At 38.2% G+C, this 15,684-nt stretch overlaps 1 protein-coding gene across 1 annotated transcript in view; it reads left to right on the top strand.

Moving 5' to 3' along the window:
* The window catches only part of MBOAT2 (membrane bound O-acyltransferase domain containing 2), a 98,552-nt gene that overhangs the window by 45,443 nt on the left and 37,425 nt on the right, over positions 1 to 15,684 (top strand). Inside the window, exon 4 of the mRNA XM_027747579.2 lies at positions 13,550 to 13,645. Coding sequence (XP_027603380.1) covers positions 13,550 to 13,645 — 96 coding nt within the window. The remainder of the gene's footprint in view (positions 1 to 13,549; positions 13,646 to 15,684) is intronic.

The raw sequence follows: 15,684 nt of genomic DNA on the forward strand, positions 1-15,684 counted from the left end.
AGGGGACACCTTATCACAGTGTTCTGATATTAAAGGGTGGCTCCAAAGAAGTTGGAGACTCCTTTTTTCCAGGGAGTCATATGGAAAACATGAGGTGTAATGGGTACAAGTTACTCCTGGGGAGATTCCAATTAGATGTAAGAAGAAAATTTTTCACACTGAGAACAATAAGCCATTGGAATAATCTCCCTGGGGAAGTGGTGGGTTCCCGAATATTGGACATTTTTAAGATTCAGCTGGACAGGGTGCTGTGCCATCTTGTCTAGACTGTGCTTTTGCCAAAAAGTTTGGATCAGATGATCCTCATGGTCCCTTCCAACCTGGTATTCTATCATCCTACGATTCAGTTCAGTGAATTGTAATCTGTAACACACTCATGGAAAGCTCTTGTGAGCTAAGTAAGTGTTTCTCTGTGTGTTATATAGTTAGGGCAGTCAGAGGGCTTGAAATAGCTCCGTGAAATTAGCACTTAAATATCAAGGTTCTGTGGATTTATACAGTGGGAATTCGAATGTCTAAAGAACAGCTGTATAAGTAGGAACACTTGCATTTGTGGATCTTGGTTTAAGTCACCTGTTTGAAATCATATGATGAGTCTGTGATAGGTTTTCCAAGTTGCTGGAGTTCTCTTCCTTGATTGTTTGACCTGTCTGTGCTGGCTATTCAGTGGTGTTACAGTGAACTGTCTAATGTGCAGTGGGACCTTTGCCACCATAATCACAGTAATCTGCTTCTCTATGTATGTAATATGTATTTCTTGTGATGAATAAACAGGTATAAACTATTCCTTGTAAACTACTTTTTTGACTGTTGCTGTAAGTTTAAAAAACTTCCAAATAATAATATTTGGCTTTTAATAAATACAGAGTTTTTCACTGTATAATGGCTAGAATGATGATGAAAAAGAAATTTGAGCATATTTCCTAATTCAGAATAGTACCAGTCATGAAAAGCACAAATCAAGACAAGCTCTCAGTCTCTTTTTTTTGTAGTTCAGGTTTAAAATTCATAAATGTCTCTTTAGAATTCTCTTTTGACTTTTGTGTTACCTGTAGATAAAAGACTTTAAGTAATTAAAATTTTCAGAAAGGAAGCTTTGAGCTGGCAAAATGATTGCAGATACCTTCTTTGTGTGTAGTCTCTAGACTGCTAGTGGCAAAAGATTTTGTACATTGATAAATCAGTGTTGAAAAAGATTTGGAAGCAAGAAGTTCATTTGTTTGGACACCCTGTTTGTGATGAGAAAAAAAAATGGTCTTGGCTCTCATAAAGAATGGCTCATTGTGTTTGGTCATATCTCTACTTGTACAGAACAGAATAAACCAGTAGTATGAGGAAATTTCCAGATAGTGAGTGTGAAAAGTGTTTGAATGCTGGGAGAAAGCAATTGTTGAAGTAAGGTTGATTATTATTTATTCTCTTGAGAGAGTTTTAAGTGACTTTTGTCAATTATGTAAATTCAATGAATTGAAAGTTGAGGTGTATAATAAGTTCTAGGAAATTTAAGAAAGAGAATAACTCAGGAAGGTAATGGAACACCTTGATAAGGAGTGATAGACAAATGGTAGTAATATGGGTATCCATATAGGTGAATAATTCATGATTTTGATTTCAGATTTCAAAGGGTAATTGAGAACAACCTGATATTCCTTATTCTTTTTTTAGCACTGGCATGGAGGCTGCATTTGTAAAGAAATGTAGCCTCTTCTACTAGTGTATATTGTGATTAAATCTACCCAAAAGTGTCCGCTAGTTCACTTCATACAATATTTTGTTAGGGACTGGTCATACGATTCTTTTGCCTGGAATAAACTGAGCCATTCTGTTTGAGTTTTTAAAATTTATTTTATATTTAGTAAATTGTGAGATAATTTGATTGCTCTAGGCATTTAGAGGGAAAACTTTGAAGGATATTAGAAGGTCACAAACATGGGTGGTTTTGTACATCTTTATTTAAGAGCAGGGAGGCAACAAAGAAGAATGCAAGCAGTTCAGTGCCTACTGTAGGCTGAAAGGGCAGCTAAGTTCAAATGTGTATGAAATAGGATCAAGACAGTATCCCAATAAATCAAAGCTAAGAAAAAGGTGTGGGTTATATAAGTACAAATATGTGTAATATATACATATATACTCTGAGAACACAGTTACTTCCTAACTTAAAGATCATAAATCTAGCTTTGAGTAATTATTGGTTGCCTGTGGTTAAAGTATGACACGTAAGTGATTGTGCCACAACTTGGACTGAGTAGTTAAATTTTCTTTTTTTGGTTTCCCGTTGTTAACTGGAAGAATGAAAGATGTTCCAAAAATAAATGCACAGCTTTTTCATAATGGGTTCCTTGTTTACTGCATACAACAACCTACAGGTAGTGATTCCTCCAGCCATCAGTCTGAAGGATTTCCTTATGAGTGTAGGACAGTAGGACTACTGTATGCCACAAATAACCATTATGCACAGAGTTCATGTTTGCTGGGGATTGGTTTCTGGCCATGCTATTTTCTCTTGCATATCACTCTTTTTACGGAGTATCTCAAATTCATCCCTGGAAATAGTCAGTAGTGTTTCTCACATGCGGGAGAAAAATCTACATGAAAATAGAAGTATTCCTGTGTCGAGCTTCACCATGGAGCAAAGAAAATGGAGCTACCCACAGGTTTTCTCCTGGCTGAGAGCAGGAAACAACTGACTTAGATCTCTACATGTGTTTCTGCAGAAGCATATGACAAATAACTGTGACAGTGGGGAAGCTGATGCATCATGTGAATGTTATACACATTGCCATGCATTGATTAAAGGATGTAGAAGGCAGGAAGTTGTTGTGGTGCTTTAACTTAGCTGGGGGGTGGGGACTGGAAAGGAATGAAACAAGTCATCTGAAGGGGTAGGTCTTTCCAGGTTAAAAGAATATTAAGCATTGGAGCAAAGCAGGCATTTCATTTAAGCCATATTTGAAGCAAATAATATTTTTCAGAGAAGGTTTTATTTGCTTCAGAAAAGGTTTTATTCCAGACATTATGCTGTTTGAGATGTGTGTCTGATTGCAAGATGGTGTAAATAGCTCAGCAAGGTTTAGGGCTGCAGCTTTGGTGAGGGTCCAACCAGCTGTGGGGCTTATGGCTGACTCTGTGACCAGCTGGAAACAAAGAATTGTTTGGTTCCTTCCTGAAGGCAAAGCAAGAAATAGGGTGGGAAATATAAATATTGTCATCCCTTCTGATGAAATACCTCTGGTAAATAGGGCATTTTGTTTTGAAAAATGATTTAAAAGAAAATGCAGCTGTGCTAGGTTTTTAACACAAACTCCTGGCTTTCCTTTGATATGGAATCATTAAAATACTTTGTTTCTCTAACTAAATTTGATTCCTGTGGCTTTTTGTTTTTCATACTCCACCTTGCAGGGAGTTGGGTTGTTTATTAATCTGCTAGCTACCCTGTGTACTGAGTCTGGCTGCGCAATCACCTTGTCAGCAAATCATATCCCTTATGTTTCCCAGCTGCTACCATCCTTAACACGTGCAGAAAATGTCTCCTGGCTGGCTGAACACAAATTCCAGCTGGCATCACCTCATGACTGAGCAAACTTCCCCCTCTCTCCCATCAGTGTTGCAGCCGCTCTCTTTCACTGTTTCAGGCATTGTGTCTCAAGGTGAGGATGTGGGGTTGCAGCAGAGCTTGGGGGCCTGAGGCAGCTGGGAGTCTGTTCCACTCTGCAGCCAGGAAGGAGCAACAGCTGCAGCACCTGGGGATGCGCATGGGGTGCAAGGAGCTGTGTGGTTAGAGTGACGAGTAGGTGAATGTAAATAACAGCTCCCTCTTATCTTCATCCACGATGATACTTGCCAAGTGCCAAGTTAACAGCAGTGATGGGTTTAATGATTGACCTTGCTATTGTTTTGCCATCAAAAAACTAGTTCTGTTAAACTGTCTGTAAGTTCTTGCATGAAGCTTTCTGGTGCACTGAAACAAAAATCATTTAGTCTTGCAAAATATTTTGTATTTAGCAGTTCTGGTTTACAGTTGCTAAGCCGTTATGACTAGTAGGCCTGTACTTCAAAATAGCACTTTCAATATTCCATTATTGTCAGTGTTCTGTAAGGACATATTTATTTATTTGAAAATATTCTACAGAAGTTGTATTGCTGCCAAACTCCTACTAGGAGACTGTTTTCCAACCATGTGATCTGTGTGTTTCTGTTTATTAGCAAAAGTAAAGATACTGGGCACAGTTCTGGTATTTGAAGGAAGGTTACTTATGTATCACATGGGAGAAAGAGGAAGGATAAAATAACTTTCATGCTGTGATGCTGAAACATCATATAGCTAGGCAAATATTATGTAGAAAAATTGATGAACAAATGAAAATTCACAGCAGCAGCATAGAAGGGTTTGTAGAACTTAGCAGCTATTTTGTTTCTGAATTACAAGTACTCATCTTTGTCAGAAGATCTCAAGATTCTCCTTCCTTCATTTGGGTTTCGTAGGGCGGATTCCAGCACCAGGGAATACTGTCTTTATAGATTTTGTGTTGTGAAACTGTTAGGCTTTCTTCTTTGTGCATGTTTTTAAGTGTTATATACTATTGTCAACTTTTTAAAATGCAAAGGTCAGACATGGTGCTCTTATCTGTGTTGTTTACTGTTATACTTTCAAGCTATTGCAGAAATAGGGGTTGACGTGACACAATATGGTTTTTCAAGTGAGAGAGAACTTAGGTGACCCCTCGTGTCTCATCTCAGTTTAACATTGCAACTTCAGCTCTCTGCTTAGAGTTTTCTAGGGGATAAAATCAATTTTTGTATTCCCACCCTACCGGGTTCCTATGACACATGTTCCTTTTGGAGTATTATAGGAAGAATAAATCACATGTTTCTTCAATTCCAGGGAAGAAACAAAAGCACCCTCCCTCCTGCCCTGTCTTCAGTTGTAGATGATGTTTCTCTCTTGTATGAGAGCCTGAAGCTGATCTCCTTGTCCTTGAGATGTGTCAGATTTGGAGGGAGCGGGGTGAGAGGTTGGAAAGGGAGAGAATGTAAATTCAGGGAGTATGTAGAAAAGAGAAAGGTTTTTTTCTGTGCATTTTTGAAAAGAATATCTGTGTTGCATTTGTTATGTATTAATGTTGCATTTGGAATATGGCCTGTAGCTGTAAATGGAATGATCATTTAATTTAGCTTGGTAAAGATTTACTTTACCAAGTCATTATGTTGCCATTATGTAGCAAAACATCAAAATACATTAGGCAAGTGATAATGTCAGCAGCGGATCCGCAGTAAACAAACAAGCCAAGCCTTGGCAAATGGTTCTGGGGCAATTGAGCTAATGAAGCTTCATGTCCCCTGCATTGTATGTCTGTTTGTATGCAGGAAACCAATGGGCCTGGATAGCTTTTTCCCTACTGGCTGAGCAAAACCCAGCATGGACCCTACCAATCCAGAGGCGTGGGCCTGACCTGTGGCCGGCACGTGCTGACCAGCTCAGCAAACCACTGCGCCGTAGTGACAGGCAGGCCAACAAGTGGGGTTGGAGGCATGTGCATATGTTGTGTTGGACTGTTGTTGGGTCTAAATGTTGGAGAACTCTGTCCACTTGTTAAATTTCCTTTAAAATGGTTATCAGACCCCAAAATTTCCAGCTGAGGATTGAAAATGGGTGGAATGGGATAGTCAGACTGTGTGTTACCAAAGCATGATGGTATGAACGCTTCCTTCTCTGGAAATGGGCTCATAGACAGTCTGGTTTTTGTCTTTTTAGTTGTTGTTTATTTCAATGCATTTTGGATCTCTTCTTCAAGTAATCAAAAGGGATAGACCAGTGCATGGATCAGAAGGCTTCTGAGTGGCTCAGAAGGATTAATATTGCTTGTATTTTAGAGAGTACTTTCTTGAAATAGAGGATTGGGACTTGGTTAAGGCCACACACTCAGAGTCTGTTATTGTTTACATCATAAAACTAATGTTTCACTCTCGAGGAAAAAAGGCAATGCAGAAAGAACCGTGTATTGCAGAATACACCATCTAAGGAGTCTTTCTGCTGTGCCTTTTGCAATCGGATTTGTCTGTCACGTATTGGCCTCATAAGCCACCAGCGTGCCTGCAGCAAATGTGGATAGAGCCTTCCCAAATCTTCGTTCGCGAAGCCTAGCCATGATGATGAAAACTAATGTATTTTCTAAGTAATACCAATTATGTATGTCAGTAATGCGTCCAAAACCAGGGATTGTGTAAATAGGCATCTCTTTTTGGTGTAGAACAGCAGGTTGGAGCAGGCTAGCTTACCTTGTGACAATCAAACAGTCAAAACTAAGTTAACTGTAATCAGTATTTTTATTGGCTTGTACTTGATGATTGCAGAATTAGATAGATATTTAGCTTTGACACTTTGGACCTTTTTGTTTGATGTACATTTTTCCTTTGATTTTTTTGTAAAGAACTATTGTATGTTCTGAGTTGAATTTCTCTGCATGAACAATGAAAACTGATTTTGTTCATTAGAATTAAAACAATTAATATAGCTGCATTCTGACCCTGGGCACAAGAATTTTAATTTTTTTAGGTGGTTTTTTTTTTTAATTTGGTACAATCAGTAGAAAAACAAGCAAACCCAACAGCAGCTTTCAGCATGGTGCTTGGGAAAACTCAGAGGCTATTCTGTCACCTTTTCTAAAAATCAGTGCAGTAATGTTACATGGTGGCTAGGTCTGCCTTTTGAAACTGAATAATTACACATTTAAAGAAAAAAAACTATTTTTTCCTAACATAATGGAAGGAGTGGATTCTGACTGGACACGAAGCCTTTATTTCAAGGCTAAATCTGCAATATGTGCCAAGTAGCTGTTAAAAAAGTGCTCTGTGTTGATTGGTTTCTTTAACTTTCTTCCAGCAAAATAGCATATTGTGCTGTTGTCTTTCCACTGCATAAGAAGAGCCTAAAATAACAGAAGCTGTTCTGACATCTCTCAAAGCCTGCCTTTGTCAAGGTCACAGTTCTATTTTAACTGCATTTTGTGCAAACAGAGATAGGTATCGTAGGAACAAATATTTTATAACTAAGATGCTGAGTCCCCCAAAAATATAAAATAAAACAAAAATGGAGCTCCCACCCGCTGTTATGCAAAAACCATAACATATATTGGGTGATTGTTAGCCTAGGTCTGGGTGCAGCCCAGCTTGCCCATCAGCAGATACAAAGCTCTAGAATTAATCTGTGGATGTTCTTGCTCTTTCTTAATTAGCAACCCAAAATTTCTGAGGGACACAGGTAAAAGATGGGGGTTCTTCTTTTAAACTGCATATATAATCTTTATATTCTTAAAGATGTGGAAGCTTTAAACAAGTTCTGTTGGCTCATTCAGCACTACCAAATTTGTCTATAATTATGCAGAAAATGTAGAAATTAACAGCTCTTTCTCAAGTGTATTTGGAACAACATAGAGTGGTAAAGATGAGGCTGTGCTTTGGAGCAAGAAGCTGATAGAGGAGTAATATGCTGAGAGTTGTTAGACATGTGGATGGCAGATTTGAATCCAGGTGTCTGGTGATTGTTTGAGTCTGGGAGAACATTGGGAAGTTTCTGTGTTTTTTCTGCTTATCTACATTCCTGGGCATCTGTGTTTGAGCTGCTGCTGTGTAGAATACTGCCAGTGATGTGGAGCTTTTATGTCCTTCTCTATTATACCTGATGTGGTGGGCAGGATTGTTGGTGTGTGTCCTACTTTTGACAAGGACAAGGTTCGTTTTCTTCCTGGTAACTGGTACAGTGCTGTGTTTGAGACTGAGTATGTGAATAGTGTTGGTAACACACTGACATTTTGGCCATAGCTAAATAGTGCTTACTCTCAGGTCAGGGACTTGGCAGTTTCCCATGCTCTGCCAGTGAGGAGGTGCTGGGAGAAAGCATGGCCAAGACAGCTGACCTGATCTGGCTGAAGGGATATTCCACACCGTAGAGCATCATGCTCAGTGTATAAACTGGGGGGAGTTACCTGGAAGGGAACTGATCCTGCTTCTCAGTCAGTGGGTGGGGAGGAATTGTACTGTGCATCACTTGTTTCTCTTGGGTTCTGTTACTCTTTCTTCCTCTCCTTAAAATTTCAATTATTATTATATCTAGTTTTAATTATTAAATTGTTCTTATCTCAACCCACGAAGTTTACCTTTTCTTTCTGATTCTCCTCTCCCCCGTGGGGTGTGGGTAGGTGGTGGGGGCAGTGAGTGAGCGGCTCTGTTGTGCTTTGTTGCCAGCTGGGTTTAAACCATGATGCTGTATCACATGGAGTGAATTTGTAAGCTGACACTGGATAAAAAGGCTTTGCCTGTAGGAGAAAAAAAAAAAATCAACTGTTCAAACAAAATCAGACCACTTTGCACTGGAGTAGATGGGCAGTGCTGGTGTGAATGTTAAACTTGCAAGGACAAAAAAAAAGAAGGGTAGTACAGGGATGAGACTAAGGTTTTCTGCAGTAGCAGAAATGCTGCTTCAGAATCTATTTAGTGTTGCTACTCCAATTTAGCAGTAACAAGTGTAATACAAAAGGTGTATCAAATTCCATCAAGATGTTTGGAGACGAAAAGAAGTTCCTGTCACGTGAAGGAACTGAAGTGTGTGTATCTGTACATGTGTCTGTCTGTGTGTATATACACACACACACATATAGATATACATATAAGGAAGCTTTATGGCTTTATATACATATGCAGATAAAAGCCCCTAATATCTATGCTGGTTAATATTACTTGGCAAAAAATGACTGAACAAGAAATAATGATATAGGACTATGTATTTTCTATGCTAATAAGAGATTAATTTGCTGGGTTTTTTTTAATAGAATTAAACAGATGTTCTCTTGATGAACACCATCCGTAAAGTACTACTTTGAGAGGCTGCTTACTTAGTATTTTCTTTATATTGTAATCTATATGTATATTTTTATAAGGTATTTAATTCATAATATGTTAGAATATACTTTAAAAAAAACCTTCTGGTAGTTTACTTTATATATTTCTTTTTAAAGGAAAGATAGAATTTGATAGGTAGAACATAATAAATATTATTTTTAGTCCTCTCAGAAGTTCAGAGTTGTGAGGAATTAAAATATAATATGGAATACCTGTACAAGAAAAGCTTTTCTGTAGAACAGGTTATTCAATATAGTTTGCCTATTTTTTTTTTTAACTTTAGATCAGAAGTTATAGATACCACTCTGTTGTTCTTTCTGGTATTCATTGCTACAGTGTCTCCCAGATATGTCTGAGTTTGTCACATCTGCTGATAAATAAAGTAAAGTATTAACAAAGATCCTGTGAATTAGCCTCAATCATATTCTAAATGAATGTCCTTGTGTCTTTCTGTTATATAATACAGTGTTCACTGCAGGTCAGTTTGTCTAGAAGTTACTTATAATAATAACAATATTGTGACTTGCTTGTAGCTGCTTATGTCCAGTGTGAATTACTTCTTTCTGCTCACAAGACATTATTCAGACAGTAGCAAGTATAGAGTAACATTGACTTTTAAGACCAATAGTTTTTCTGCTGGGGGAGAAAATTTAGCCTTGGGTAAAACTGTTTCATTTGTGTGCAGTCTGTAATTAGTATTGCAGTTGGGTAAAGCTTGATACAGTTGAACTCTGCAAAACCTTATTCAATTTTCTGATCTCAGAAGTCTTTTTGATGAATGAATCCTCAAAGAAACATGCAGTAAGAGTACTTTAGAAAGTTCTCAAAGAATTTTCAGATCTGTTTTGAATTTTTTTAAGTAAAGGTGCATTTGTATGGGAATTAAGATGATTAGCAAGTTGCACCACAAACCTGCAGGAGAAACAAAAGGAGTGATATAAGCTGTCATAAACCTTTTACATTTCTTTTAGGGAGAGCATGTTGCTGCACTTTGCCTAATTAAATGACATTTCTCATTGATAAGGGGTGTGATATGGCATGACTAACGTGCAGAGATGCAGTTGTAAGGTGAAAAGTATACAATGGATTGCATGTGTTTACTAATCAGTTAAAAATTTGCAGTCTTCCAAGCTGTGTGTAACTTGGAGCTGTGTCTGACATTGTTGGAAGATAGTTAAAATTCATAGTTGTGTTTGGTGAATGCAACATAAGAGCAAATTTCACTGCTCTGTGGGAAGACAGCTTCTGTTTTAGACAGAAAAATTAAATCTGGAATCTAATAAAGAAGTTCACGGTGGTTTTTTTTTTCTTCCATTTCTGCACTATAACTTCAGTGTGGATATTAACTGAATGTTGTGAGAAGCCCTACCACGTTGGTTATGAGGGCTAACATCTATTTCATAGAATCATAGAATAGTTTGAATTGGAGGTCATCTAGTCCACCCCTCCAGGGATATCTTCAACTAGATCGGGTTGCTCAGAGCCCCATCCGGCCCAACTTGAATGTTTCTAGGAATGTTTCTAGGAATGTTTCTAGGAATGTTTCTAGGGATGGGACATGCACAACTTCTCTGGGCAATCTGTGCTAGTGTTTTACCACCCTTGTCATAAAAAACCACTTTCTTATATCTAATCTAAATTGACTCTCCTTCAGTTTTCAAAACCATTACCCCTTGTTCTATCACAACAGGCCCTGCTAAAAAGTTTGTTTTTCTTATAGGCCTTCAAGTACTGTAAGGCCACAATAAAGGTCTCAACGGAGCTTTCTCTTTTCCAGGCTGAGCTACTCCAGCTTTCCTTATAGAAGAGGTACTCTAATCATCTTGGTGTCCCTCCTCTGGACTTGCTGCAGCAGCTCTATGTCCCTCCTGTGCTGGGGACCCAGGGCTGGATGCAGCACTCCAGGTGAGGTCTCACCAGGGCAGAGCAGAGAGGCAGAATCACCTCCCTCGAACTGCTGGCCCTCCCCCTTGCCTTCTTTGCTACAAGGCCACATTACTGGCTCATGTCCAACTTGGTATTCACCAGGAATCCCAGCTACCTCTCTGCCAAGCTGCTGTCCAGCTGGGTAGCCCCCAGAATGTACTGATGCTTGGGGTTTTTCTTACTGACCATCGTGAGGTTCCTGTCAGTCCATTTCTCCATCTGTCAAGGTCTCTCTGGATGGTAGCAAGAATTTCTGGTGTATCAGCTGCTCCTCCTGGTTTGGTGTCATCAGCAAACTTGATGGGGCTCAATTCTGACCCATCTTCCAGATCATTAATTAAGATGTTGAAGGGGATAAGATCCAATATTGATCCCTGGAGTACACAGCCAGTTACTGGCATCCAACTCAGCTTTGTGCCACTGATCACCACCTTTGAACCTGGCTGTTCAGCCTCTTTTCAGTCCACTTTGTCTGCTCCTCCAGCCTATATGTCATCAGCTTCTCTGTGAGGATGTCAAGCATCAGATGCTTTTCTGAACAAGTTATCTTCTTTCTGTCAACTTTGAAAAAATAAGTTTGTCCAAGAATTGACCTTGCATCTCCCCGGTTTGATATTCAGACTCACATAGTCTCATTATTTCTCAGTTTTCTTGTATATGTGGAACTGGGGTATCATTAACTGTCACTAAAATTCATCTTAAAGAGGAATGCAGTTTTTATGAAACACTTGAATGCATGGAGAGTAACAGGAAATGCTCATGGGGAAATACCAGACTTCTTGAGTGCAGCATGTGGAACATATGCAGTAAGTAAAATCCTGAATACAAAGCCTGTAGAAGATATCAAGAATAATGACCTGTTTCTTCAATGAGACAGGAATCTGCAGTTGCAGGATTACATAATCCAGCAGGACTGTATCATATGGACTCCAAAAGAGAACCCTCAAGTTTCCTGACTTCTCAAGTGCTTTTATTTTAGGATATTTATTAGTATTTCTTCACTTGTATTTATCAGCATAGCTTTTCTCCTTGCCAAAGGAAGTCTTTGTGATGCCTTGATTAAAACCAACATAAATATTTTATGTAAACTGTTAGGAGTAGAAACTGGTGTCTGTTTTCTTCTGTCTGAAGGTGTGTACCTAATCCACTAATAAGTGCGTTTCTTGTCCTAACAAAGTATGTATTACTTCTGTAGATAGCATTTGAAGTTATGAAAGCTACAGATAGAGGTACTTCTGTAATTCTGTTTATTCTAGACCAATTGCACTGTTTTTCTTAAAATATCTCAGGAAAATTTTAATTCCAAACTTTAAGAATTCTACATTATATCATACTCCTGATATCTACAGTCCACTACATACTACTTGTCTTAATTTTTTTTCTTGATGAAATTATTTGGTATAATTATGAGACAACCATTGTGTAATTGTGTTGAATTCTTACTACAAACACCCAATACCATACTGTTTCTGGATTATTAATGTTAATGAAAACAGAAAATGAACTATTTCTAAAACAGACACTATAAACCTTTCCCCCCCCAAATTAAATAACAAGTGTGGTTTAATGTAGCTACTGATATTTAAGGTAATCTGAAATTTCAAAGTTGGATGTTTGAAAATATTAAATGGTCTATATCTAGCACAATTCTCAATTAAAGGTTAAACTACAGGTGTTGAGTAGCAACTTTCAGATGGAAGAATAATTTCTAAGACCTTAGAATTTCTTATGTTAGCTTTTATTTTCAAAATATTTATTTGGAAAAGAAAGGAGAATCATGTTCCAAGGTCTTCCTGCGGTGTCCCTCACCATTTCACCTAAATCCAGCCCTGGTTATGATTTTTGTTGTATGGATATTTTTATTCTAACTGGGTTTTTAATGTAGTATATGACCTGCTGTACAGATTGCACATTAGTCTTGTGAACATGAAACTGAGACTGTACAGTTCATACGTAAAGCCCTAGAGGATTAGTTAAGTTCCTGTTGGCATTCACCACCCTTTTTGACTTCAAAGAATATCTGGCAGATTTTGTGAGGTGTATTGGCAAGTCAGTTCTCACTGGTGGACTGTTGTACTGAGAAAACAATATGTGAAATTTCTTTTTATAATACATAAAACACACAGGGTGGTACTTATCTGTGTTTTTTCTTACATTTCCTGAGGATCATCTTAACAGAAGACATAAAGGCATCCTGTTCCTTTTTCACTCAGATATGTTTTAACGTGTATTTGAAAATTAATTGCCTTTTCCACTTCCTTTGAAAACAGCAGCAAGGGGATTTGTAGTACTGAATTTCGAATGTATAGAAATACATTCAATGTAAATTATGTTTTATGTATAATTTGCCAAACTTCTATACTCATACAGACATTAATTAACTCTGAACTAAAAAAAAAAAAAAAGCTTAACAGATTAATTTTCTCTTTATAGGACTTCCAGTTTTTACAGTGGCACTTAAAATTATAATTCCTATGCTTTATTTAATGAATGACAATAGGATTTGTATGGTTGTACTGCTTTCTTTATAAAAAAAAATTCTGTGCTTGCATAGAATAAACATTACAAAAAATCCTCGGGCACAATAAAGGTGTAATTACAGACTCCAATTATGTAACATTCACTAGAAATAATTGGAGATTAAAGTCTATTTAAAAGGTAGTTTATTCAATGGAGAAATATTTATGTTTTTTAATTGAAAAGCTTTTTTTCCCCATTTTCCTTCCAGGTATTGCTTTGTTTTTGCTTTGGGATACCTCACTGTGTGCCAAATTACTAGAGTCTATATCTTTGACTATGGACAGTATTCTGCGGATTTTTCTGGGTAAGGAGAAAAATAATCTTTCCATCTTGTCCTCCTAAGTGATACTGTATCTGTTGTTGTGGGGTTTTTTTTGTTGTTTGCTCCCCCACATCCCTCCCATGTGTGTCAGCCTTTTAAACTTGGGGAGAAAGCTGAGCATGTATGTCCATATTGACACACATAAGTGCTTTAATCATAAAAACCTGAGAATTTTTGTGTCTTGTTAGAACCACCCATGTGTTACCTGTTGCCTCCTGTTCCTGTCTGAATGGCATAAAGGATTTGATGGCTATGGGAATTTTTTCTCTTCTCTTTTTTCCCCAAAGTCTCTGCTACCACCCATGACAGCATGATGAACCTTGAATTGTGTCTGGCTTACTTGCTTGCCTGGCACAGTCTGATACAACTTTTTGAAGAAAATCTGAATGGTTAATGGAACTTAGCTTTTAGCTTCTTTTGGTTCTGGTTTTATGTTAGATATTTAAGAAGGAGAAAGCTAAGGAGGCAGGCACCTGGATGATAAGGTACTCACACAGCCCTTGGAAACAGAAAGTTTTGTTTCTATATGCCCTCATTTTATATAATGAACTTCTACCTATATTTGACTTAAACTGTGTAGGAGCAAAACAGAATCAAATGGGCAAAGTAAAAATAAACCACATTGGTGATTCTTCTTTGTGCTGCAGACACAGAGAAGTGAAGCACAACATTTCTTCTAAACAAATTTGCTATTATGATTGTGCTTTTGTTGGTTTAAAGGAGAGTGTGTATTCTGGGGGGAAAAAAGAGGTGGGGAGTATTTGCTACTGCTAAAAATAGTGCATTAAATACTTTTCAGGAATATTATGAATGGCAGTGGTCTTTGTAGTTTAGTATTACCTGTAGTAGAGTTGTACTTGTTAGCCTTGTTGCTTCTCAGTCTTCATAAGTAACAGGCACATAGTCCAGAAACTTAACTTGTAGGCTGAAGCCAAAAGCCTTTATGTTAAAGTTCATCTTTTCTGTCATCTTTATCTTCTTACCTTCTGAAACATCTTTCTACATTTGTCTTACATCCAAGTGCCTGCCTTCAAGCCAGATATCCGAGTTCCAATTGTAGTCAGCAGAGATGTGATCGATGTGGACAGTAGAGTCTGGAGGGCATTTCAGCTGACCGACTGCTAAGTATCTACCTGAGCATGAACTGGGTCACTCGTCAGATGCCCCTGACTATTGACTAGATCTCCATGGGCTGTAATGAGAGCTTGCAACACAGACAGACGTGTAAATTCACTGAAACTAGATTTACTGATGTTGAATTTATTTCACCGTTACAAGTTGAACTGTAATCCAAATGCTATCCCTTCCAGTTCACTGTAGGGCCAAAGTGTACAACATTGGCAGTGATCAAAGCTCTGAGCTGACTCTGGAAATGGTGTAATTGCACTTTGTTGTTGTTCTCTCTAAACTATTAGTAGAGCTTGAGTGCACCGTTTCTCAAACGCAACTGTAACTGCTTTCAGATAGCAGCTGGCTTTGTGGCTCTGCTGGTTTTGTGTTAGCTCAGAGATTTCTGCTGGGTCTAAACATGTCCAAAGATTCTCACATCCCATCCTGGAGGTGTTCAAGGCCAAGTTGGATGGAGCTCTGAGTGACATGGTCTAGTTAAAGATGTCCCTGCCCATGGCAGGGGAGTTGGAACTAGATGATCTTCAAGGTCCGCTTCCAACCCAAACCATTCTATAATACTATGATTTATGAGCTCTGTGCTCTGGACAGAACTGTTCTGAAGCCTAGATCCAACTATCTGATTGTATGTTTGAGCTGTCAGATTTAAACCACCCTTTCATGCACCAGTTTGGGAGTTGGATGCACATCACATTAAATCTCTGGCATACACTGCTTATGCTCCCTTGACACCCGAGACAGAGGTTACTTCCAAAACAGGCAGAGAAAGAAAACTTTCCCTAGTTCCAGGATAAGAGAGTAAACTCAAGAAAATAACTAAAGTTGCCCAGCCAGCTGTTGAACCCCAGCATCAGCAAGTTCTTCTAAACATGTTGGCAAGGATTCCTACGGTG

The sequence above is a fragment of the Pipra filicauda genome, unplaced genomic scaffold (genome assembly GCF_003945595.2).
Source record: "Pipra filicauda isolate LSUMZ 115617 unplaced genomic scaffold, ASM394559v2 scaffold558_size305803_pilon, whole genome shotgun sequence".
In the NCBI taxonomy this organism is placed as follows: Eukaryota; Metazoa; Chordata; class Aves; order Passeriformes; family Pipridae; genus Pipra; species Pipra filicauda.